The sequence below is a fragment of the Pelodiscus sinensis genome, chromosome 3 (assembly GCF_049634645.1).
Source record: "Pelodiscus sinensis isolate JC-2024 chromosome 3, ASM4963464v1, whole genome shotgun sequence".
Taxonomy (NCBI): domain Eukaryota; kingdom Metazoa; phylum Chordata; order Testudines; family Trionychidae; genus Pelodiscus; species Pelodiscus sinensis.
In genome coordinates this window covers 46,235,702-46,262,970 of record NC_134713.1, presented here as the reverse complement: position 1 = coordinate 46,262,970, position 27,269 = coordinate 46,235,702, and the positions used below count along the sequence as shown (strand labels likewise).

The 27,269-nt window shown below is 43.1% G+C and overlaps 1 protein-coding gene across 4 annotated transcripts in view; it reads right to left on the bottom strand.

Moving 5' to 3' along the window:
- Nucleotides 1–27,269, bottom strand: part of LOC102461237 (isoaspartyl peptidase/L-asparaginase-like) — a 258,474-nt gene that overhangs the window by 12,662 nt on the left and 218,543 nt on the right. For 3 of the 4 annotated variants that reach the window (XM_075923679.1, XM_075923682.1, XM_006126295.4), the window contains one exon: nucleotides 23,991–24,101. The exons of the other annotated variant lie outside the window; for it this stretch is intronic. In XM_075923679.1, the coding sequence (XP_075779794.1) occupies nucleotides 23,991–24,101 (111 nt within the window). The remainder of the gene's footprint in view (nucleotides 1–23,990; nucleotides 24,102–27,269) is intronic. 4 annotated transcript variants of the gene reach the window in all.

Below are 27,269 nucleotides of genomic sequence, written 5' to 3'. Positions count from 1 at the left end.
TCTGGATCCAAATGCTTAAGTATCATCTCTTCAAAAATGGAATAAGAATCTGCGTAGATTATGCGTGGTCCTGGATTAAGTGAAGAAATATGGACTTGGTTAATAGGACTAGGGGAAAATAGAGCCCTTTGGCCTGTTGAACTCAGAGGTTAATCTAGGGATGCTCTAATGTGCTCTTTTAAACAGCAGGGTTTGGATACACACATGTGATCTCCTGAGTTTCTTGGGTTTGACTTCTGTTTGTTGCAGTACAGATACTTAGGTTTGGCTTCTTCCCTATAGGGGTTGGACAGCCAACTGGGCTCTGCAGACCTAGTATTCCTTTATGGTGCTCATTGCTTCCTTGGGCCCTTTCCTCAGGACTGTTGGCTCTTAGGACAGTTCTGAGAGAAGATTGTTGGATGAGGTAGTTCAGATTTCTCAGCTATTGTTCCAGGCTTCCTGCAAAGCCAAGCAAATAACAGTCCCCTCGTTACACTCAGTGAATATTCTGATTTTTTTCCCTACAACCATATCCACTGGAGATTTCTTATTTTTAAATGAAAACAGGGATTCCAGGACACATGATGGCAGCCTTTAAAAAGACACCAGTTTCCAACCCATAACAGGATGGGCCAGTTCAAGCCCTGTTTGAATTGTGCATAATTCTAAAAAGTTTCTTTTAATGTATCTCTTCTGTAGCTTTAGCCACTCCAAGTTCACAGTCTAGAATTGGAAACTCTGCCTTCTCCTTTTTCCTTTTCATTTTGCAAGTGTCCTCCTGAGGACATTGTGAAAATTCTGTCATGTTTAATATGAGGTGAATCAGATCCACTATCATGTCTAGGTAGTTGAACTGGAAAAGATAGCCTGAATTATTCAAGTAAGAACTTTCAAAGAGGGAAAAGTTGGTTTCTTCTTTTTCTAACAATTTCTTTTTGAGGTTTCCTGTGGCACCTTATAGACTAAGAGATTTATTGGAGCATAAGCTTTCATGGGCAAAGATCCAATTCGTCAGATACGTCTGATGAAGTGGGTCTTTGCCCATGAAAGCTTATGGTCCAATAAATCTGTTTGTCTATAAGGTGCCACAGGACTTCTCATTGTTTATGCAGATTCAGACTAACACAGCTACATCTCTGATACTTTTTGCGGTTTGACTGTATTATTTGGGGAGAAATCTAGTCTGCAGTATGTTTAAGTTTGAAGTTGATTTTTAATCTTTCATTTCTGAGATGATGAGGAGGAGTTGGGTTTCACAGAGTAAGGAACATAAGTTCTAAGAGAAGGAGAACTCCCCAATTCTGGGAGTTGCCAAACAGGCCATCTTTAGAAATTCCAAGAGAAAGGTATCTTAGGCCACCTGACGTAGAAAATGTTGGTCAGCCACTACTAGTGACTCACCCTATATAATGCATTGATTTGTTTTGCAAAGTCCATCAATGGTACTTGAATGATTGAAATTTGATAAGTGACAGATGACATTCTGACAACCTCTGGTGAATAGTCAAAGTTTCAGATAGGGGATTCTGAGAACTCCAAAGGTCAGGTTTCTGTGTCAATAGAAATGTGAATTGCATCTGTCAGTCTGACATTGCTTTATAGCTACTTGATAAAACCTAAGTTATGCTGCTTGTTTTCTTTTTCTGTTGAACTACATGAGAGGTAAAATAAACTCATATAAATGATTTCCCCAAAAATGAGGAATACAGCCTCTTTCAAAATGGGGCATTTCTGTCGAAAATGCCCTGTCAAAACTGCCAGGTTCTTTTGAAAAGCCCAGTTTTTAAAAAAAGTGGTAGCCGCCATTATGCAAATGAAGCACGGGATATTTAAATCCCGGCTTCATTTGCCCTTTCGATACGTCTAATTTACATCCCTCCGCCAACAGAGGGGTGTAGTTTAGAGGTAGCCTAGGGGGTTATTCTTTAAAGGAAATAAGGTCTGAATAGACCATTCCAGAAGGACTGCCATTGCAGAGGCCACACAACATTCGCCTCTGTGTGAACCCACAGAAAGACAGGTAACAATTCAGTCCTTACTGAGTAACAGAGACAGAACTAGAACCTGTAAAAATGGACCTCTAATGTATGGCTCCCACAGGGTAGGCCTACACTGGAGCTGGATTAACTGTTAGAGTACAACTTTCCCCCCTCCCTTAGTACATAATCAAAATGCTAGTACAAGCCACCACTTACACTGTTACTTTTAGTCTGTTAGCTTGAGCAGAGCTAACGTATTTCTGACTACTTGAGTTGGAAAGCATGGCCCTGCTGCAGTGTGTGTGTGTGTGTGTGTATATATATATATATATATATATATACCCATAGTCTTCATTCTAGACTTCAAACAATGATATTCAGCTTTTCTTTTTAAAATAAAGGTAGGGATTGTTAGAAAGAAGAAACAGTCAATTCAGGTACAGATGGGGTAAGAGGACCACTTTATTGCCAATACATGTTTCCCCTGACCTCCCAATACAATGTTTTGAATGGCAATACTTTGGCACCAGATACACTCCTTTATTTATTTTAGTATGTTAATTCACATGTCTACCAATACTGCCCCTAAATCCTTATTTAGTAATGCTAACTTCTATACAATGAATATTAACAGTCAGGTGATCAATATCTTATACCTGCCCCTGTTAACTGTTTACAGGATTTTCAGTTAGATCAGCACTTTTCTACACTACATACTTTCCAAGTCAGCAGGTTAAAAAAAATACAAAGGATCTGATCCTGAAAATATTTTTACAGAGCAAGTGAGAAGACAAAACAAAGAAGATAGTATAACTATCTTTCTAGGCTACACGGATAAAGGGAAAGAGCATATTTATACATCAGAATGGACAATGGCTGCTCTTGCCAGACCCCTGACCATTATCGCCTTCCTGGACCCCTATTAATTCTTACATTTCCCAACAGAGATTTCATTGAGTATTTAGTAATATTAATATAAATACCAACACTAACTTCCTTTTTGTGACCCTAATTGCTCACTAAAGGCTTACGGCTCAGGATAAAATTTTCAGAAGTGCCTAAGTCATTTTGGTGTCTAGATCCTATTTTCAAAAGTGACTTAGATATGAGGAGGGCCACCTTTTAGAAAGTATATAGATGCCTGAGATGCTCTGTGATTGAATATGATCATTTATATAATTGATTTTACCACTGCAATTAAATCTTGTACAATGTATGTCATGTAAGGTGTCAATGTGTTACCCAGGCTAGTGATTTAAAATGGAGTCTGCTGATCATTATCACCTCAAAAGTTTCATCCCGCTATAACTACACGGAGGGATGCTTTGCACTCCACCCTCTGGCCTTTGCTCACGGAGCGCCATCCGCATGTGGTCTGGTCAAGGCTGTCCTGGTCTAGCACTAGCTTTTTCCCCCCTGTAGTGAGAGAGAATTCTCCCTTTTAAGGATTTTGGGACTGGTGTTATTGGCCCTGGGACTTTACCATCCATTGTTTGTACACACGTGGAGCCTCACCAAGCCGAAGGACTGGTGCCGAGAAATCCGGAGTGTGTCAGCCATGTGGAGGCGAGGATACCCCACTTCGAGGGACCTCCCTGCTGTCCTCCCTCACGGCTTTAAATTAGCCACGAGGTCACAGGTCGTAAGCATCCATCATCACCTTCCATTTCTTATTGTAAAGTATAGTATATTCCTTTTGTATACGGGATCTTTCCTATCCTTCTTTTCTTCCAGGTTAGGGTGGGACATTTACTGTTGTTCTTGTTGTTGATGCGTGTTGCTATCTATCTAAAATATATGGTTTGGCCCTAAATTCGTGTCTGACCTGATTTGTGACTACCTTTCCAATGGTGATAGATATGTGTACTAGGTCAAATCTGGCTTCTGTGGGGGAGACAGCATTAGGCTTTAATTAATTGCCCACAGCAATTGTTTACCTCAGCCTTCCGGGTAACAAATGGAAGGTTATGTTTTACCAAATATGCCTATCCTGGTTAAATCCACATATAATCTTTTAAACTGAAATTATGAATATTGGCTATTTACTTGCATTTTACATATGTATTGTGTACCCGGGTAACTCTGTACCTTACACAGGATTTATATTAGAAACAGATAGTTCCTAATATAACAACAGTTTTAATGGTTCATTAAGTATAACCAAGTAACAATGGGTGATTATATAAATTCATCCTGCCCAGCAAGCTTTTCCTTTGGATGCCTGAGAAAGAATACAGGCAATGGACGCCTTTATTAATCATCAAAGCATATAACAGCTTGTATGGTACTGGACTCCATCCTGGGCCAGTAATTTTCCATGATCTTTGTCTGTGAGCTTTGTTTCACTTAGTAAAATTCCATGCACATGGCCAAGGATTTTAAAAAGGACCCAAGACATCTCCTTTATTGTCTTCATTTCCCGCTTCATTTCTCTGAATTTCTAACAAGGAAGAGAACCCAAGGGTGGAATGCCTAAAGAGATTGCATTTTGGACTTCTTGTTAACCAGTGTGGTGATATAGAAGTTCACTTTTGTTCCTGACTTGGGATAATGCAATGCTAGAATAACCACCAGTTTGGAGTGAGCTTCTCCTCATTTCTCAGTGGTTTGTCCTGGATTTGGCATCTTCCACTGTGATCCATGGAGGAACAGTGCCAGTGCCTAAATATTTGAAAGGTGCCTAGTGGGATTTTCCAAATATCCTCGGTACTTCAGAGGCAGCAAATTGGCATTAGCTGAGCTATCCTGCTCAGGTTGCACATCCCACTAGGTGCCTAAATACCTTGTAACATCTGGCCCTTAGAAGTCTATATATCATTAAAAGTCAATAGGCCTTAGGCAGCATCTTTAGAGAATTTCCCCTTGATCTAACTCTCAATGTTAAAAAATATTTATTTCAATTTGATCAAAAATAACAATTACACAGACTTTGTATAGAGTGGCTAAAGAAAACAACAGGACAAAACAATGTATTGATTTCTTACAAACAGAAATTAATTCATAGACTTTTTCTTATGCAATTGTAGGTATCACTAGGCAAAAAAAAAAAAAAAAGAAAAATCAGAAAAAAATGCCAATACATATGAATAGATTTTCAAAGACTTTATAGCGTGTCACCATAAAAATCAGATTTCAAGACTGGAAAATAATAACATTTTCAAAAATTATTTAGATCTTTCCCTAGAGAGTCTAGACAGTAATATTAAAAAAAGCCTCTTATTTTAATTGAACTTCATTCCAGTGTTGCAAGGTTTGTGTGGATGCCACTCACGTAAAAGGTTCTGCCTAGGCTCCAACTGTAAAATCAAAGTCCTACAACACATAACAGGTACCTCTATGGCAATCCTTGTATTATTGTGTCAACACAGTAATGCTCAAATCCTCTTACTATAAACAGAAATATACAAAGAACTAGATCCATAAAGGGATTTAGGTGCCTAATTGCAACTTTAGGTAAGAAAATCAAAATTTTAGATCCTCAAAGCCCCCATTCAGCTACTGCTTAACCCCACTGGGGGGTGAATTCCTTTGCACCTATTCTTCTACTGGGGGGCCATGCTTTAATTCTCAAGAATTTAGAACACATCTAAACTCTGGTGGGAGACTCAAATTATCTTACCCATAGTGCTCACTTTTCATAGCAAGCCCACCAACTCAAGTTTTATACAAAATGGGGAAAGGGTGGTTCTCTTACATGCAATTATGCAATGACTAGCAGACTGATGTAGAATGCAAGAGAGCTGAGTTCAAGTCCTGATTTCATCTGATGTAAACAAGAGCTTGAACCCAGAGCTCCCCTATAGGTCTGCCTAAACACTAGGGAATGGAATATTCTGGCACTTTTCTTTTCTGTTGAAGCTCTCCACTATTTGTACAGAATATCTAAATAGTCACTGCAAGAGAGAGATATTGACTCTTGGCCATTGTTTAAAGCCCTCACCAAAGAAAGACAGGATCCAGGCCCTGCTCCACCTGGTATTCTCATGCCAAACCTAACCTAGTGACAAAATTAGGATGATTAGGTGTCTTGTTTCTAAACGGACAGTCCTATATTTAAGACCCTCAGCAGGCATCCTGACTTTTTCATAAAAATGGGCAAATTGTCCCATATTTTCTGTTTGTCCCACATCGGTACTTGCAGTCCTTCCCCCACTCCAGATCAATAGATCTTCCATATCCTCCTCCTTCCTGCTCTCATCACTATGAGGAGAACCAGCCCTTGGTCAGAGCACTGAGCTCATGAACAGCCTGGCCAGAAGGCTACTACCTTCCCACATGGGCTCTGTCTGGGCTGATGCCCCAGAAAAGCTTAAGACCTCCCACTAGGAGTGCTTGCCAGAAGGAGCTGAGTTGTGTGCACATCAAAGTTCTGCACGATGCTAGAGCGGGGTAGCCTCACCTCCCTTCAGCTAAGCTCTCGTGGGGTGTGTGCATGTGTGCATGTTTGTATTAATATACAACCTGTTCACATCCTGAACTTGCAGGCTCCATAGCAGAGCAACATATCCTAGTGAAGCAGGCATTCTCATAGGAAGTTGGAGACCCAACATGAAGCACCTGCTTGATATCAATCAAAAGGGCAAGGGGAAATTGAAGTCAGGTCCTCCACTTCCTGGGTGAGTAGTTTTACCATCGTACTAAACCAAATAGGGGAGACAGTGGTGTCTCTGTCAGTATTGTTTTATGCAGGATTCTATCTGGCATGCTGCTTCTGAAATGTGGTGGTGGGTATGCTTGCTGGCAAATTTTTAGGCATCTTGGGGACTTTAACAGCAGAAATATAAGCACTTTGGGACTTTTGGTGCCTATCTAAGCAGGAGTTCTGAGGATCCAACTTATTTATTTCTGCGCCTAAAGTAGAAGATAGGAACTTAACTCCCTTCTGAAAACAATTACCTGTTATATCTGGTTCAGTTCGATACTACATTTAGCAGCAAGCCTACATTTTGTAAATGTGACTAGCATAGGGTATGTCTACACTACCCTCCTAATTCGAACTAGGAGGGTAATGTAGGCATACCGCACTTGCAAATGAAGCCCGGGATTTGAATTTCCCGGGCTTCATTTGCATGAAGCCGGCCGGCGCCATTTTTAAATGCCGGCAGTTCGAACCCCGTGCCGCGCGGCTACACGCGGCACGGAGTTGCTAGTTCGGATTAGGCTTCCTAATCCGAACTAGCTGTACTCCTCATTACCCTCCTAGTTCGAATTAGGAGGGTAGTGTAGACATATAGAATAATCCTCCCAACAGCAGAGAAGAATTATATTAATGCAAGAGTCTTAAAAGGACCAAGTTAGTGCTTATCTACATGACTTTGTCATAAGCACATATAATTCCTTTGATTTTGAAAATTAAAAATCTTTGGAACTGTTAATAACTGCTAACTTGCTGTAAAGGCCATTTGTACTGTATCTTTTAAAAATCCCAGGAAATTTGACAGGTGAGATTAGATGAGGGTGAAAAGGGCCACTGTATAAGAATAGGCAGGCTGACAACAAGCACAAGTAGCCTTTCTTTTTCATTACAGATAAAAATATATTTTATTTTTGATCCAAAGAGAACTTTCTTATCTCCTGTTTTTCTATCATAACCTGTTATGATGTGCCTAACGTATGATATGTCTTTTGACAGTAAACAAAATATTGCTTTCCTTTGCATGCTACAAAGCCATTAAATGCCATCTTTACCAGAATTCCCTCAAGAAGAGCCTCCCAGATTTCTAAGGTGTTAAACAGGGCATTCATTCACGTCTTTGGAACAGATTCCTAGAGTACTTGTTGACATTGTCGATTTTATAGTAAATAACTTACTATTAAAACTAATTGTTCAATTTGAAAGAAATCTGAACAGGATTATGATTGTGCTGTGCACTTTCTTTATTAAGGGTATAATCCAGAACTCATAAGAACATAATATAGGAGACTGGCCATACTGGGTCAGATCAAAGGTCCATCTAGTGCAGTATCTTGTCTTCCAACAGTAGCCAATACCAAGTGACCCAAGAAGCAAACCAAACAGGTAATCATGTAGTGTTCCATCCCACATTTCCCATTCCCATCTTCTGACAAACAGAGGCTAGGAACATCATTCTTGGTTAATAGCCTTTGATGAGCTTATCCTCCATGAATTTATTGAGTTTTTTTTTAAACTTGTTAAAGTCCTGGCTTTCACAATGTCTTCTGGCAAGGAGTTCCATAGGTTGACTGTGTGAAGAAATATTTCTTTTATTTGTTTTAAATCTGCTATGTATTAATTTCATTTGGTTAACACCTAGATCTTGTGTTATGGGAGCAAGTAAATAACTTTTCCATATTTATTTCCTCCACACCAGTCATGAATTTATAGAGCTTTATCATATTTCCCTCTAGACTTCTGTTTTCTAAACTGAAAAATCCCAGTTTTATTAATCTCTCCTCATGGGGCAGCTGTCATATACCCCTAATAATTTTTGTTTCATGTTTCTGAAGTTTTTTCAAATGTCAAGATATCTTTTTTGAGATGAGACTACCACATCTGAATTCAGTATTCAAGATGTGTGGGTGTACCATAGATGTATATAGAGGCAATAAGATATTCTGTCTTATTCTCTATCCCTTTTTATTATTCCCAACATTCTGTTTGATTTTTTGATTGCTGCTGCACACTGAGGCTACGGCTACACTGTAGCCTTCTTGTGGAAAAACTTATGCAAATGAAGTGTGGCAAGGAATATTGCTGTGCTTCATTTGCATAATTAATTAGCAGCTGCTATTGCACAAGAGGCTGTTGCGCAAAAAGGACCTGTGTAAATGGCTCCTTTTTGCACAAAAACCCCCTCTTGCTCAAGAGCTGTTCTCCTGAAAAGATTTTCTGCAAGAAGGATACAGTGTAGCCATAGCCTGAGTGAATGTTTTCAGACAACTATCCACCATGACTCCAAGATCTCTCTCTTGAGTGGTAATAGCTAATTTAGTCCTCATCATGTTATACGTATAGTTGTGATTATGTTTTCCAATATGCTTTACTTTGCATATATCAAAATTAAAATTCATCTGCCATTTTATTGCACTAGTTTTGTGAGATCCTTTTGAAGCTCTTCATTTTGAAGCTCTGGGGATATTTAAGAGCAGGTTAGATAGACATCTATCAGGGATGGTCTAGATGGTGCTTGGTCCTGCTGTAAGGGCAGGGGATTGGACTCATTGGCCTCTCGAGGTCCCTTCCAGTTCTCGTATCTATGATTCTATGATAGTTTGCTTTGGACTTAACTATCTTGAGCAGTTTAATATCATCTGCAAATTTTGCCTTTTCACAATTTACCACTTTCTCCATATCATTTATGAATATATTGAATGGGATTTGTCCCAGGATGGACCCTTGTGGGACATCACTAGTTACCTCTCTCTATTCTGAGAATTGACCACTTATTCACACCTTTTGCTTCCTATCTTTCAAGCAGTTATCAATCCGTGAGAGGACCTTCCCTTTTCTCCCATGACAATTTACTTTGAAGCTTTTGGTGAGAGATCTTTCCAAAGGCATTCTCAAAATCTAAGTAAACTATATTGCCCATGTCCACATGCTTGTTGGTCCCCCTCAAAGAATTCTAGGAGATTGGTTAGGTGTGATTTCCCTTTACAGAAACCATGTTAAATTTCCCTCCAAAAATTATGTTTATCTGTGTGTCAGACAATTTTGGTCTTTACTATAGTTTCAACCAGTATGGCAATTAGACTAATCAACCTGTAATAGTGAGGATCAACTCTAGAACCCTTTTAAAAATTAGCGTCACATTAGCTATTCTCCAGTCATAAGGTACAGAATGAATAGGTTACAAACCAGTTCTTAATTTTGTAATTTCACATTTTAGTTCTTTCAGAACTCCTGGGTGAATGCCATCTGGTCCTGGTGACTTGTTGCTGAACTCAGTTGGAGTTCTCTGCTGCAGCCTACAAGTCTTCTGATAAGAGTAGGCTCCACGGAGGTGATGATAGAAGGGTCTGTACTATCTTTTCTAGGGACTTTCTGCAGCTAAGGAAGATGCTTTTCTCTATAGCTATTTAATTTCCACCTCCTTTTTTCCCCAGAGAGAGCCATGTTAATTAATCATTTGACTCATCACTTTTAACGTGTAACTACAGCACAGGCATTGGACAATCAGCCTGTGGTGAGTCCCATATGTAACATTGTTTCAAAAATAACAAAACAAGATATAGAGATAAGTTGTAGAATTACAGAAGAATGAGATTAATCATCATTTAAAAGGCATAATTACATATTAGATATCTAATTAAGGAAGGTTAAAATGCAAGACCCATAGGCTGAAGGTTGCAAGATTTTAGTTTAGCTATTTTAGGCCTTGGGGATAAGAAATGCTGATGTAAGTAAGTGACTGAAGAATAATCCAATGACATAGGATTATGGGAAAAGAGGTACGAAGGGGTAAAATGAGGCACAGAGGAACATCTGTCTCTAACATATGTCTTAACTTCAGGATACTGATGCTAATGAGTCTAACAGGAAATATATGCAACCTTTAGTAAATGAAGCCCCTCAGATTTCTAGAGGCACATATATAGGAGGATGTGAAAATATTTGTAGTTATAACTGGATAAATCTTGTGGTTGTATAAGCCATGACATTCACAACTCTGTTGGTAACTTTAAAATTGAAAACACATAGGGAACATTATTCTTATGCTTGTATGTGTTACTTGCCTATGGTCTCATGTGTAACTAATGAGCTCTACATCTAAAATAGGTAGAGGTAACTCTGTTCAACTTTAAACAGTAGCCACCAGAACCACACCCTTGATGGCACAACATAACATCATTAAAACTAACTTAAAACAAAAATAAAGGCTGGACCAAGTAGGGATCTGAAGAGTTGGTGCCTCAGAGGTGTCTGTTCTTCCAGTTCTGCACAGTAATGGCTGTGTCTACACTGGGCCACTTATTCCGGAAAATCAGCCACTTTTCCGGAATAAGCTGCGAGCTGTCTACACTGGCCCCTTGAATTTCCGGAAAAGCAGTGACGATTTACTGTACAAAATCAGCCGCTTTTCCGGAAAAGCTACGCTGCTCCCGCTCGGGCAAAAGTCCTTTTTCCGGAAAAGCTTTTCCGGAAAAGGGCCAGTGTAGACAGCTTTTCTGGAAAAGCAGAAGAAACGGAAAAAAGCGGTTTGCACGGCGCGAGACCCCGTAGGAGCCCTGGACTTCCTGGTAACCCAAGCTCTTAAAGAGCTCGGAGGCTGCTGGGCGCACGTGGCAGGAGCGTGCCTCAGACCTGCAGCCTGAGGTTTGCTATGGTGCCTCTGTTCTGCCCAGTGAGCATCAAAAGGCACCCATAGCAGCTCTGGGTGGAGAGCCACCTGCACCCCCAGCTCAGGAGGCCCCCAGGGGCCACAAATGGTGGGCCCCATCCTGGACCCCCAGGGAGCTGGAGACCCTCCTGGACCTCTGGCAGGAGGAGGAGGGTCTCCACGACCTGCACTCCAGGTGGCGGAACGTGGATATATACACGCGGCTGGCCAACAACCTGGCGCAGCAGGGACACCCCGCCCGGAACTGTGAGCAGGTCCACTCCAAGGTCAAGGAGCTGCGGCTGGGGTACGTCTGGGCCAGCGAGGGCAGGGGGGCAGGACCAGATGCCTGCCCGTACTATGAGCGGATGAATGCCTTTCTGGGCCAGCCAGCCCCGCAAGCCCCGGGTGTCCCAGTGGACACATGCCAGCGCCCCCCCATTGTCTGACCCACCAAGGCGGGGGAGGGAGAGGAGAGCGGCAGCGTGTCTGGTGGAGAGGAGGCCAGCAGGCCCCCTCCAGCAGCTCCTCTGAGGCCGAGGCGGAACCCACTGGTGAGTCTTTGCAGTTTGCACTCCCAAAGGGCGGGGGACGGAGGGCGGGGGGGGGGGAGCCAGGTGCCCCGAGGGAGGAGGGGGAGAGCATGTCACTCAGGCCACGTGAGCTGCACGCTGCATTGCATGAGGCAGCAAGCAGCCCGTGCAACCACATGCAGCCTGGTGACCGAGCAGACAGAGCAGGGCAGAAAAAACAAAACTCAGGGAAAAGCAGTTGGGGGCCAAAGGGTGGTGTCCCCAAAAGTCCGAGGGCAACCACCGAACCTGCGAAGGGTGCCAGTCCCTGGCAGAGGTCCCAAAGCACGGGAGCAGGAGACCAACGGCTGTCCGGCGAGACCCCTTTAAGCATGTGTCTGAACGGCGCTCTGGCCCCGCCCCCGGAAAGGTCTGGTGGCCTTTGCCCTCTTCAATATGGCTCCGGGCTTCTGCTTTTCCAGAAAAGCGCGCCGCCAATGTAGATGCGCTTTTCCGGAAATACTTAAAACGGAAAACTGTTCCGTTTTAAGCATTTCCGGAAAAAGGTGCCAGTGTAGACACAGCCTAATGGAGAGAGCCACACATGTAGTTATGCAGTTTCAGAAAAAAATCATCTGTTAATTTTTTTGGGTTTAAATATAGTAGGAAATATTTGCTAAAACCATTTGCAAACTTTTATACTGTATTAGCAAATCATGCCCCACTCAGTCTGCCAGGTTTGACATAACAGTCAGTTATGTTGTGTAATGTGACATGCTGACATAATTGCAGCTGTCATGTCATCCTAACAATAGGCCGTATCTGAAAAAATGGAAAAAAGAAAAAGATATGACTCATAATATCATAGAGAAGATGATGATAGATAAGAGTAAAAATTTGCTCTGGCTAATTAAAATAATTTTGAAATTACTGTAATTATGTAATTGAGAATTACAATTATTTATATTTGTATACTATTAGAAAAGCCCTATAGAATTTAATAGGGATGAAACCAATAGAAGTCTATAGAAATTTAATAGCATTATATAAAATTGCTCTAATATTCTATAGAAATAAGTAGCCAATAACATTCTTTTTATGGGATTTTGTAAAACCAACTTACAGGAAAATTCTATCAATTGTCTAATATATATATATATATTATCAAGTAATTAAATTCTAGAGGATGGCCCCATAAGGCTGTGTCAGTTGGCTTGAAAGACTCCAAAGGAAAATGCAGTGCTATATTTATAAATCAACACACAGTTTTATTAATATACCCCATGGAGAATGTGCAGAGTTACAGTATACACTTGGGCATTTCGAGAGAACAGCTGTCACTGTTATTTTGTGCCCCACTATTACTGATTGTAGAAGTACAGCAAATGATTGTTATTGCTATTATAGTACAGCAATGCAGTGTTGTTATATCCATGCTGATTCTAAGATATTAGAGAGACAATGTGAAGAAGAACTTTGTGTAGCTCAAAAGCTTGTCTCCTTTACTAGCAAAAGATGGTCCCATAAAAGATATTATCTCACTCACCTTATCTCACTCACCTTATCTCTCAAATACAAATAATGAACACAAATAATGCAGAAATATTTTGTCCAAATTTTAGTGTTACTAAAAGCATCTAAAATCTAAGCTCTGACATTACAGAATGCTATCACATTATGAAAAGTAAAAGATGTACATTTTACTTGTCACTACCACTGAGCACTGTCAGCTTCCATCACCTTCGCTGGGCTCTTAGCATCTTGTAAGTCTGGGCTCTAAATTAAGATCTCTGTAATTTCCAACTGTTAACCATGTTGTGCAGGCCATGCCCAAGAGAAACTCCTTGCTCAGGAAGGTCTGGATGATTGGGTTCCTGGGGAGCAATTTTTTTCTGACTGTTTCTTCATGATCACATCAGATTTGCCAGAGGTAATTTGACACATATGTAGACTTTGTGATTCATCCTATTTATAACAGATACCTTTCTGTCTGAGTTCCCTTCTTTCTGAATTAAAAATAAGCTGGAAAGTGTAACCCAGCTGTGAAATTCTTTAGTAACTAAGGAGCCTTCAGTAATTTAATCTATTAAATATTTTACAACATAATGGAGGAATACGCCCACTTTTTACTTTTTCAAACTGATCTTGTAAAGAAACATACACAACTATTTAAAGCCTTTAAAAAGAAGAACTCATGAAATTTAAAATGTATGCACACATCATGAGAAAATATCACACATTCAGGAGGAATTCACTTCATGAAGATAAAGTGAGTTTTATCCAAAGAAAGTTAAAGCCATGTAGGGGAAATAATATAGCTGCCAGTTACTTATCAATGGAAATTCAGGGTTGGAGAATACAGCATGAGGAGGACAACTACCAAAATACCAGCTATTGACCTAGGTCATCTCCTGCTGTGGTAAAACCTGCAGCAGAGGGTTGCAGATAGGAAATCTCTCTTTGCAAATATCCATTCATAACATCCTGTCAGTAGTTATGACTATTCCATAATACACTTTATGGGTATACACTTTTTTCCCAAGGTTTCTTTTAATTTAAGGTTTATTAGAGCCATCTAACATGGTAGTCTATAATGTTTTAGAAAAATAAGAACATGGTATATACATTGGATTAATACTTATTTTTAAAATATATCTAATATGTTTTAAAGATACAAATGAAATACCATGAGGTTAGGCCAGCTAGAAGTGTGTGAACAAATTGTTTTTGGTTCACCAGCAGTTCTGAAAAATCCACCATGAGTCAGATAAAACTCAACCCCAAATATTTTTAATTTCTCAGTTAATTGAAAACACTAAAAAAGTTTCGTTTCAGCTCAAATGAGTTTTGTTTCACTCAAAATATTTTATGTAAGATTTTTAAATAAAAGTGAAGGAAATGAAAGGCTAGATTAATAAAATGAGAGGAGGCAGAAATGCCCCCTTCCTTCTTTCTGACTTTAATGCCAAAGGGTGTGTCTAGACTACAGGTTTTTGTTGACAAAAGTGGACTTTTGTTGACAAAACTAAACCTGCGTCTACACTACCGCTGAGTTCTGTCGACATAACGTCGACAGAACTCAGCAGTTTTGTCGACGCTGGTAAACCTAATTTTACGAGGAATAACGCCTTTTGTCGACTGAGTTCTGTTGACAGAAGGTGTTATTGCATCTAAACTGTCCTTTGTGTCTACACTGCCATGTCGACAAAGCAAGTTGCTTTGTTGACAGAACTGAATGTAGTCTAGACGCTCTTTGTTGACAGAAGCTTTGTCGACAGTATCTGTTAACAAAACTTCTGTTGACAAAAGCCTGTAGTCTAGACATACCCAAAGAGTGCAATAGTTAGGACACCATTTAGGATGCAAGACACCCAGCCATGAGTCCCTGCTCTAAGGTAGTAATTTGAACCTGACTCTCCTTGAAATGAAGGGTTAGATTAATAAAACTGTTCTGGAATAGGACTTGTACTCAAGTGCCCCATAGCATCTCACTGGCTATTCTAAAGTGAGCTGCTCTCAGTCTCTCATGCCAGAGTGGTTCCATTTTGTATAAAATTCTTGAATAGGTATTGATTAGGCAAAAACATAATTCTACTGCCTGGGGGTTAAGGCCTGCACCTGGGAAGTTGGAGTCCTACATTTAGACCCAGTTCCAGAGAAGGAATTCAAAGCATTTCAGGAGAGCATCCTACTACTAGCTTATTGCATGTGAGATCAACATCATCACTAGGGCTATGTCGAGACTGGCATGATTTTCTGGAAATACTTTTAACGAAAAAGGTTTTCCGTTAAAAGTATTTCCGGAAAAATGTGTCTAGATTGGTCCCGGAGTTATCGTTATAACAATGCGCTTTTGTGGAAAAGCAGAAGCCCGGAACCATTTTGAAGAGGGCAAAAGGCCACCAGACCTTTCTGGGGGCAGGGCCGGAGCTCCGTTCAGACACGTGTTTAAAGGGGTCTCGCCGGACAGCTGTCTGTCTCCTGCTCCATGCGTTAGGGCCTCTGCCTGAGGCTGACAGCCATAGCAGGTTTGGTGGTTGCCCTCTGACTTTTGGGGACACCAGACTTTTGTCCCCTACTGCTTTTTCCTGATTTTGCTTTCTTGTGCCCTGCTCTGTCTGCCATGGAGCTGTGGGTGGCCATGTGCCTGCTCTGGCCCCTGTCAGCCATTTTTGAGTGCCTGCAGCTGGTGCTCCAGGCTGGTGCCCTCGTCTTTCAGGACCAGGAGGCAGAGATCGCCTTCGACTCCCTCACCAGGGAGGTCATGGCGTCCCTATGGCATCAGCACCCCAGGGTGGAGAGGCCACTCTGGAGATTGGACACCAGTACGGACTGGTGGGACCGGCTGGTCCTCGAGCAATGGGATGACCAGCAATGGCTCTGGAATTTCTGCATGCGAAAGCGGACAGTCCTGGAGCTGTGTGCCTGGCTCACCCCTGTGCTACAGAGAGCCATCACCCGGCTGCGTGCACCCATCCCCATCGACAAGAGGGTCGCCATTGCGCTATGGAAGCTGGCCACCCCGGACAGCTACCGCTCGGTGGCACAGCAATTCAGGGTGGGAAGATCCACCATCGGTGTCGTCGTGATGGAGGTAAGTCCTAGGGGGAGTGGGGAGTGGGGTGCAGGGAGGGTGTTGCACTCCATGCCCAGGGGCAGCCAAGACTCCAGGCTGGGTCACCCAGGGGTTTGGGCCGTCCCTCCCTTGCACAGGCCTGCTGGTGGGGCGGGGCGGGCCGTGGGGCAAGGGGGCCCTGGTGTGAGTGTGTGTGTGTGTGTGTGTGTGTGTGTGTGTACATGAGGACAGAGGGAATCATTGGGGCGGGGCCCAAGGGAGCACACTCTCACTCCTGCCTTATGTGATGTGTTCCCTTGTGTTTCTCTGTACCCTTATGCAGTTTGTCCATGCCATCAATGATGTCCTGCTACCGAGAGTCATCCGCCTGCGCGATGTGAATGCTACACTGGCTGGCTTCACTGCCCTTGGGTTCCCCAACTGCGGGGGAGCCTTGGATGCAACCCACATCCCCGTCCGGGCCCCGGAGCATTGAGCAGCCCATTTCACGAACAGGAAGGGGTACTGCTCGATTGTTCTCCAGGCCCTCGTAGACCACCGGGGCCGCTTCCTGGACGTTTATGCGGGCTGGTCCAGCAGGGGACATGACACCTGCATCCTCCGCTACTCCGGACTCTTTCGCAGGCTGGAGGTGGGCACCTACTTCCCCTGGCGGGACTTGACTTTCGGGGATGTGCCTATGCCCAACTGCGTCATTGGGGATGCGGCCTACCCCCTGATGCCCTGGCTAATGCGGCCCTAAACGGGGCAGCCGGACCAGAACCAGGCCTGGTTCAATGACCGCCTCAGCCGGGCCCCGATATCAGGTGGAGCTCGCCTTCGGCCGCTTAAAAGCACGCTTCCATTGTTTGCTCACCCGTCTCGAGATGGGTGTGCGGAATGCAACGGAAGTACTGGCCGCGTGTTGTGTGCTCCACAACATTGTGGAGCAGAGTGGGGAGGCCTTCCTCCCTGCATGGATGGCAGCCGAGGCACAGACTTTCGAACAGCCCCACACAGCTGCTGTCCACCAGGCACATCAGGATGGGGTGCACATCAGAAAGGCCCTGATGGACTTGTTTGCACAAGTCCCATAGTAGGGTCACCTGGGTCTCCCCTTACGACTCCCTCCCATTCCCTCCTCTTCACCCCCTCTTACCTCTCCCCAATTGTAAAGCGTCAGTTCCAAGCACATCGTCCGTCATCGTGAATGTTCGTCGGGTGTGTTGGGCGTAGTTAGGGTTTTTCTTTTTAGTTTAGGCTAGGGTTTAGGCCACCATCGCCTGTCTGAGCTGTCCCAAAGAATAGGAAGAGGATTCGTGGTTCGTGCGGAAGGCTTGAGTCAGCGTACCCGATTCCAGTCGTCTTCGAGGGATCTCCTGGCTGTTCCTCTCCCAAGGCCCGGAAGGACCAAAGGACTGAGATTGCCAACAACACTACAATCATCCCCTGCTTCTAGACTATGTTATGTATTTCTTTTGTGTGCGTCTTTTAACCTTTCTTGCTTGTTTGTTATCTATGTTAATATAGTTGTGGTTTAAATTTTACTTAAAAGTATCAATATTTATTTATGCACCACAAACCAATGACCACTTAAAGGGCCGACCAGTGATAGATACAGATGTTGGTGTCCGCATTTAGTAATCCTCTTAAATTTAGTTGGCTAATTGGCATCTCAATTCATTTATTACAGTTACCTCGAGTAACACAATAACCAACACAGTTTTGCTTTCAACTGAAAAATTATATATTTTTATTTATAAGGAGGAGGGGGAGGAGGCCTTCAACTGGGACGGGGAGGGGGAGGAGCTACTCCTGGGAGGGGTGGCCCCTGCAAGCACTCCTGCGGGGGTGGACCTGCACGTGCAGGGCAGGCCGCATCGGGGCAGCCTGCACGGGGAGGTGGGCAGGAGGAGGCAGGAGGAGGGGGCATTTCAGGGGCGGCAGGAGGATGGGGCAGTGCAGGGGCATTGGAGGAGGGGGCATTGCAAGGGCAGGAGGGGGCATGGGCAGTGCTAGGGGAGGGATGGCGGGGACATGGGGTAAGGTCATGCCGTAATGTATGGCATGCGCTATGTGTGCAGTGAAGGTGGTGATGGAGTCAGCCATACGCGTGCACTGGGCCTGGAAGGCAGCCCAGGCCTCCTGGCGCCACTGCAGGTCCCCGTGGGCGCGCTCGCGAATTGAGGCCTCTATTCGCTCGACCGCCTGCACATGCTGGCAAAGGAGCTGGTCCTGGTGGCTGAGCCTGTGCCTGCGTGGTTGGGCAGCTGGGATTGCTGCTGCTGCCGGACTGGAGGGTCTCTGGCTTGTGCTTGGTCCCGCTGCAGAGAGGAGAAGAAAGGATGGGTCAGTCATGCAGACCGGCTACTGTCCCCACACCTCATGCTCTCCACCCCTGAGCCTAGGTGACCCCACAGTAATGTGGCTTGGGCCCACTCAGTTCCTCCCCTGCCCCCCGTGTTGTATGTTTGCAAGGAGGACCGGCCCTGGAGTAGGGTCCTCCTCCATGTATTGTAACCACCGGTCTGTGTCCTGGCCCCGTGGAGGGCGGGAGGGCGCTTGTGTTGTGTTCACCTGTGGAACTCCCTGCTGGTGGAGACTGTGAGGCTTTGGGCTAATCACTGGTGTTTGACAGGGAGTGAGATGCATCTCCACACAGTACCTGGGAGCACATCTGGCAGAGGTGGTCTGGGCTCTAAGACCCCCATCGCGTGGGATATCTCCTGGAAAGAAACCAGAAGAGTGACTGGGGGGAGGTGTCCCATCCTTGCAGCAAAACTCAGGTGGCCCTAAGGGCGGCCCGAGCACTTCCCCTCCACACTATCCCTCACACACGTAGCCCAGGGACATGTGTGGCCGCAGTGGGGACTTCCCTCGGGGAGCCAGCCAAGGCACCGGGAACAGGCGAGGGGCTCGGTGGGGGCCACTTTCACAGGGCTGTGATGCTGCGGTTTACCCAAGAGCAGCTGGCTGTGCCTCACAGCCAGGCATGGGACAGTGTGCCATTCTGCGTGCTGCACCCTTGGTGGAGGTGCGGGTTCTGGGCTGAGTCCCTGGGGCCCTGGCCAGTTCCAGTCGGCATCCACCCTTCCCCTTGGTCCCACCGAAATGTGTGTGAGCAGCACGGTCCCAGACATGCCCTGCAGCTGCCTGCCGCGGCCATGTGCCGCTCGGTCACCAGGCTGCACGTGGTTGCACGTGCTGCTTGCTGCCTAATGCTACACAGCGAGCAGCTCACGTGGCCTGAGTGACATGCTCTCCCCTTGCCCCCTCCGGGCACCTGGCTCCGCCCCCCCGTCCCCTGCCCTTGTGAGTGCAAAGTGCAAGACTCACCGGTGGATCCTTCCCAGGCCTCGGAGGGGCTGCTGGAGGGGGCCTGCTGGGTGGCGATGCTGGCCTCCTCCTCCGATGCTCTGCTGTCTCCTTCCCCTGCCTCAGTGGTCCGGGTGATGGGGGGGCACACGCAGGTGTCTATGGGTACGTCCGGGGCTTGCGGGGCTGGCTGGCCAAGGATGGCATGCAGCTGGTCATAGTGGGGGCAGGTGTCTGGTCCTGCCCCCCTGCCCTCGCTAGCCCGCACGTAACCCAGGCGCAGCTCCTTGACCTTAGCCCGGACCTGATCGAGGTTCCGGGCTGGATGTCCCTGCTGGGCTAGTACCTGGGCCATGCGGCCATACATGTCGTCATTGTGGCGCCGGGACCTGGTGTCATAGAGGCCCTCGTCTCCTCCTAAAGGTCCAGGAGGGTCTCCAGCTCCCTGGGTGACCACAAGAGGGCCCGTCGTTTCCAGCCCCTGGGGGCCTCCTGTGCTGGGGATGCAGGTGGCTCAGCACCCTGAGCTGCCATGGCTGGCTCAGATGGCTGCTGGACAGGGCAGGGGAGCCGTGGGTTGGAGGTCTGAGGCACGCTCCTGCCACATGCGCTCAGGAGCCTGAGACTGCTTTAAGAGCTCGGGTTACCAGGAAGTCCGGGGCTCCTACGGGGTCTTCCGGCATCCAAACCGCTTTTTTTGCATTTTGCCTGCTTTTCTGCAAAAGCGTTAGCTAGCTATCTACACTGACCCTTTTGCACAACAGTTTTTCGTAAAAAGGACTTTTGCCCAAACAGGAGTGGCAAAGCTTTTCCAGAAAAGCGGCTGATTTTGCACAGTAGATCATCAGTGCTTTTGCGGAAAATCAAGCGGCCAGTGTAGACAGCTGGCAAGTTTTTCCGGAAAAGCGGCTGATTTTCAGGAAAAACTGGCCAGTCTAGACACAGCCTAGTAGTTTTGTGAGTTTTTCCAAAGAACCAAAATTGTTTATTTTGATAATATAAAACTGATTCATTTTGAAACCCAGAGAAAAACAAAACATTTGTGCCAAAAACATTGACCAAAATCAACCCCAATTTGCTAAATAGTTTGGTCAATCTAAATCTGCCTTGTTTGGTAACAAAAACAAACAAACAAAAAGGTTAATTGAAAAATATTCACCCAGCTTTCCTGCAATGCAAATACCCAACATGAATTCACCTGAAATCAGATCCTCTGTTTCCTATTTATTTAAAATATGGTAAACAATGCAACAGTCTTGTTGGAATATGCTATTGATAGCAGAGAATAAAATTTATCATTTGGAAAAAACAGAGACTATTAATGCTGTTTTCTTTTTCAGAAGAACTTCATTTCACAGATTCTCAGCTGCTCTCAGAGTGCTTGATCAGTTCACAAACAGGCAAAGTTAATTAATGATTTCAATTTCAAAGCACCTTTGATTAACTGAAGCCAGTACATAGGGAGGCAAACTACTTTTCATTAATGATTCTTTTTATCGTTTCTATTATAAAATGCCTCTAATTGACAGCACATATTTTCCAAACAGCCTGTATTATTAGATTAGAAAACTGACGCTGTTCACATCTGGGTACATGAGCAAAAATAATTAAATTTAATAATAATGAATAAAAAACTCACAGTAATTCATCATGCTACTATTGTAGCATGAGCAGTGAAGTCTGAGTGGGTGCCAAATTAAAAAATGAATCCATAAAAATACGCCAATTACTGTAACTGTAATAAAATTTCAATCCCTGTTCAAGTGAATATGAACCATAATAATAATTCTGAGACTCAGTGGGGTCTTTGGAATTTACATTCAAAATTGCCCCCAAACATACTATAGAAATGAGTAGTGTTGTTTATTAGCTTTAGAGATCATATAGAGCATAAGGGTGCATCTACCCAGCAGGGCATAACTTGAAATAAGCTACGCAAATTAAGCTATGTCAATTAGGATATTTCAAAATAGCTTATTTTGAAATTGGGAATGTCTACACTGCACTTATTTCGAAATAGAGCACTCTTCCTCCGACTTCCCTTACTCTTCATACAATGAGGTTTATAGGAGTTAGAATAAGAAGTCCTCCAGCTTGGCAGTATTTTGACATTAATTTGAAATAATTGCCTGCTGTGTAGATGTGGACTAAGTTATTTCAAAATAATGCTAGTTATTTTGAAATAATGTTGCTGTGTAGACGTACCCTAACAGGACAAGTAAAATAGTCCTTTCCCCTCTGCATGGCTGCTTACAATATCTAAAAGAATCTGCAACTTAGAGTTATTGTGCTGTTGCTAACAATGGACTCAATATATGTTACACATTTTCCTCCAAAACATTATGGCTGCGTCTAGACTGGCAAGATTTTGCACAAAAGCGATTGCTTTTGCGCAAAATCTTGCCGCCTGTCTACACTGGCCACGAGTATTTGCGCAAGAACACTGACTTTGTACTGTACAAAATCAGTGGTTCTTGCGGAAATACTCCGACGCTCCTGCTCAGGGATAAGCCCTCTTGCGCAAGTATTCTTGCGCAAGAGGGCCGGCGTAGACAGCCAAGTTAATTTCTAGCGTAAAAAAGCCCGATGGCTAAAATGGCCATCAGAGCTTTCTTGCACAAGAGAGAGTCTACACTTGCAGGGATGCTTTTGTGCAAAAGCAAATCTTTTGTGCAAAGGTGCATGCTAGTATAGATGCTCTCTTGCGCAAATACTTTTAACAGAAAAACTTTTCCGTTAAAAGTATTTGCACAAAATCATGCCAGTCTAGATGCAGCCTATCTGTATACTGAAAGCTTCTATACGAACACAAGAATGTCTTCTCATTGTGGCCAATACCAGATGTCCCAAAGGGAGTAAACAGAATAGGTAATTGTCATGTGCTCCCTCCCCTGTCACCCATTTGCAGCCCCTGACAAACAGAGGCAAGGGACACTATTCCTATCCATTCTGGCTAATAAGTATTGATGGACCTAACCTCCATGAATTTATCTAGCTCTTTTTTGAACCCTGTTAAAGTCCTAGTCTTCACAATATCCCCTGGCAAGGTTTTTCCACGGGTTGGCTATGCACTGCATAAAGAAATACTTCCTTTTGTTTGTTTTAAATCTGCTATCTATTAATTTCACTTGATGTCCCCTAGATCTTGTGTTATGGGAACAAGTAAATAACTTTTCCGTATTCACTTTCTCCATATTTGTCATGATTTTATAAACCTCTTTCATATCCCCCCCGGTCTCTTCTTTTCTAAGATGAAAAGTCCCAGTCCTTTTAGTCCCTCTTCATATGGGATCTGTTCTAAACCCCTAATCATCTTTGTTGCCCTTTTCTGAACCATTTTCAATGCCAAAATACCTTTTTTTGAGATGAGGTGGCCACATCTGTACACAGTATTCAAGATGAGACTATACCATGGATTTATACAGCAGTAATAAGATATTCTTTGTCTTATTCTTTATCTCCTTTTTAATGATTCCTAACAAATTCTGTTTGCTTTTTTGACGACTGCTGCACATTGAGAGGATGTTCCAAATGCACATAGAGTATGATTCTGATTACATAAGCATCCTGCATTCTTCTTAGTTTTGTACGCAATATCATTTGTCAAGCTTAGGAAATAGGGATGAGAATCAATAGAGAAATCTGTGGCTATGTCTACACTACAAAAAAAGTTGGAAAAAGATACTCAAATTGTGAACAGCAATTGTGAACTGCAATTAACGTATCTTTTTCTACTTTTCTTCCAAAAGAGGCTTTTCCGGCATTTGGCCCATCTACATGGGGCCAAATGTCAGAAAAAATCCCTCTCTTTCAGAATATCCCTTCTTCCTTGTAGAACGAGGTTTACAGGGATGCAGAAAAAGCGCACCTGCTTTTCTAAAAAAAAATTTCGAAAAAACAGATGAGTTTTTGACAAATCAGCTGCTTTTCCGGAAAAACTTGCCAGCTGTCTACACTGGCCGCTTGAATTTCAGGAAAAGAACTGATGATCTAATGTAAAATCATCAGTGCTTTTCTGGAAAAACTATGCTGCTCCCGTTCGGGCAAAAGTCTTTTTCCGGAAAACTGTTCCGGAAAAGGGCCAGTGTAGACAGCACAGTAGTGTTTTCCGCAAAAAAGCCCCGATCGCGGAAATGACGATCGGGGCTTTTTTGCGGAAAAGCACGTCTAGATTGGCCACGGACGCTTTTCCGGAAAAAGTGCTTTTCCGGAAAAGCGTCCTGCCAATCTAGACGCGCTTTTCCGAAAATGCTTTTAACGGAAAACTTTTCCCTTAAAAGCATTTCCAGAAAATCGTGCCAGTGTTAGACGTAGCCATAGTGTTTAAGCAGCGGAGATGCATTTATCAATATGAGGACTGCCTTACCTTGTTCCATATGAAAGAGAATAAGCCTTGCAAGAGTGACTTTCATGATGGACTCTCCATGACCAGTTGCAGAGACAGCACCAACAAGGTTGTCAGCATAGCCACCTGAACCTGTTTACAAACCGCATGTAAATTCTATAAAGCAGTTTAATCTTCACATCTTGGCAACTGCAGCACAAATGTTTGTAAACAGAGCAAATTTACTCTCAGCTATTGTCACATAAAAGGCTTTGAAATGCTTTAAATTATCATTTTACACCACAGCAAATAAAATAAAATAAAATAAAATAGAACTTATCATCTGAAGCCTACAAACCAAGAAGCAAGCAGACACTTTTGATATCAGGTTTCCCCACTGCTCCCACTTCAATGAAATTCCTTACCGTGGTAAGGACCACTCTGATGAGCCAGAGTTTGAAGGACTGGGTCCAAAGAGCTGTTAATATTGTAGTATCATCCAAAACAAAATATAAGTCCCTTTCAGGATAACTGAGTTCTTTAGTGTAAGTTAATTATTCAAATCTGAATTTCACAGGACCTTCATTTCTCTGAATAACCTCCCCCGACACACACCATTTTGGCTGATACAGTACTTGGCTTTTTTCTATTCCTTGGGCACTGGAAAGTGAGATAATTTCCCTTGCTAATTCCTCATCAGAGTGCACAATTTGAAAAAGGATAGCAATTACATTTCATGGACATTTCATTCTCAGAACCTATTTGCAGAAGAACATTACAGAAGTAATTAATGTGCCTTGTCCAGGGAGGGGTCAAAGGAAAATATTGCCTCAGGCACCCAGATGTAGTCACAGCTCATTCCATTCTTTGGGAGCTAATTGATAAACCTCTCCTGCATGTCCATAGCCAACCGAGTACTGCGCTATCAATAAATCATTCACTACAACTAAAATCACCATTATATATAGTATTCTCACAAGTCCTATGCACTAATGTTGCATATTTCTTTGGAAAGACCTATGTGCAGGAGCGAATTTCACTCTATGGGCTTGTTTACACTAAAGAGAAGATCAAAGCAGCTGCAGTCAATCCTCCGGGGTTTGAATTAGCAGGTCAAGTGAAGACATGCTAATTCGAACGGAGAGGGACAGTGCAGTCGATGCTGATAGCCCCACTTCTACAAGGAGTAAGGGAAGTTAAAGGGAGAGTGTGCTCACTTTGACTTCCTACACTGCGGATGGCACCAAAATTTGAGTTAAGGTACTTGGACTTCAGTTACACAATAAACATAGCTGAAGTTGCATCTCTTAATTTGAATTTATCCCCTACTGTAGACCGAGGTATATCTCTTTTTCACCATCATGCACAGAAAAAGCTTTGACAGCTGTCCTGAATCTGTTCCCTTTCCTGCCCATACTCTTTGGAAAAAAAATATGTCAGCCTTCTACTGGTATACCAATGAGGCTGCATAGAAATAATTTCTGTCTCTTTTCCCTAAAACAAAAGTTTTCTACTTACATTTAGCTTCTCTTAGCAGTATGAAAATAGGTAGCATGTATGTGTTTTCTGAATATATCATGTAAATAGAATGAAAACAAAAACCACTTGCATAAGCAACACTTGCTACAAGTAAATAGTTTTTATTTGTATGAATTGAGGTCTCATCAATGAGCTCAATTATCAATAGACCTACAAAATTTGCAAGAGCATCCTTTTTCACTTACTGAGATCTGCATTTGTGCATTTAGCGTATGCATATGCAAATAAGATTTAATCTAAGCAGATATATACAATGGAGGTATCTCAAAATCTATGAGCACATATAAAAAGGCTGGTTGAAAATATGACCTAAAATATTTGTTTAATAATTAATACTATTAAAGAATATTCATATAAAATAAAGATCTTTTCCCACTTACCAGATATATATTTTAAAAAGTTAAGTTTGTTTCCCCTTGCTTGAAGAAAATAATTATTATGTAGAAGGGATTATAAAAGTCCATTGTAAAGATTGTAAATGTGTTGTTTGCTGTATCAGAACAGCTCCTAAATATCAAACAGTGGCTTGATGACCATGATATTTCTAGAATACAAATACAGAGCATATCATCTCAATTCATTATTCATTTATATTGACTTATCTAGTGCTGCTAGCCACTGGAAGTGTTTGCGATTTTTTCATAATTTATGTAAATCCCAAACTATGATTTTCCATGTATTAGAGATTAGAAATATTTCTCTTCTTTTAAGTAGTCAAAAGGAGTTCTTATTTTCAGAGAAAATTTTATTATTTTAGCTGTTTGATGGCTTATATGGAATGACATAGTGACCTCAGTCCAGTTCCTTGCAGAGAGATATTCACATTACAATCTCACCATAATAGATCATGCTCCCACAAATGCTTTGGTACATTTTTAGTATTAGTTATGTAGTTTTTACTATTTAAATCAATAAAACACATCTGAGTAAAGCCAGGCACATTTATAAGTGTTTGAAGGACTGGGACTGGAGCTAGTAACTTTGCTCCCAGTATCACATCAATAGTGAATCCAAAACCAGAATGAGCTTGAAGACAGAGGTCTTCTCCTTTTCTGGGTGGCCTTTCAATCAGCACAGAGAGACTTTGACAAGGAAGACTGGAAAAACTTGCAGTGATACTGCCTGGCTGTGTCTACATTGGCCCCTATTCCGTAATAGGGATGCAAATGTAGCACTTTTTTTTTTTTTTTTTTATAATGGAGATTGCTTATCTCCTAGAACTGGAAGGGACCTTGAAAGGTCATCGAGTCCAGTCCCCTGCCTTCACAGCAGGACCAAGTACCACCCATGATGAATTTTTGCCCCAAATGGCCTCCACAGGGATTGAACTCACAACCCTGGGTTTAGCAGGCCAATGCTCAAACCACTGAGCTATCCCTCCCCCGTGGCATTTGCATTAACATGGCTGCCGCTTTTTTCCGGCTTGTAGATAAGCCGGAGAAAAGCGCCAGTCTGGACGCGATCCTCCGGACAATAAGCTCTTTTCCGGAGGATCTCTTATTCCTACTTTCAAGGAGGATCGCAAAGACTCCGAAGAACATGGCTCCTGCACTCCTAGAAAGGATGAGTTTCTGTGATGAGCATCTATTTGAAGGTGCAATTGTAGTCACCTTCACCTGACGAGAATATGATTGTGTAAGTGACTGAAAACTGCAAGATGGTGATGCTCTCTTGACAAAAAAAAACCTGAGCAGTACTAGATGTCAGCGAAAGCCTCTGAAAACTGTGACCAAAAGCTGAGACGTCTCAGGAGATGTAGGTGAAATGACTGGGAAGAAAAAC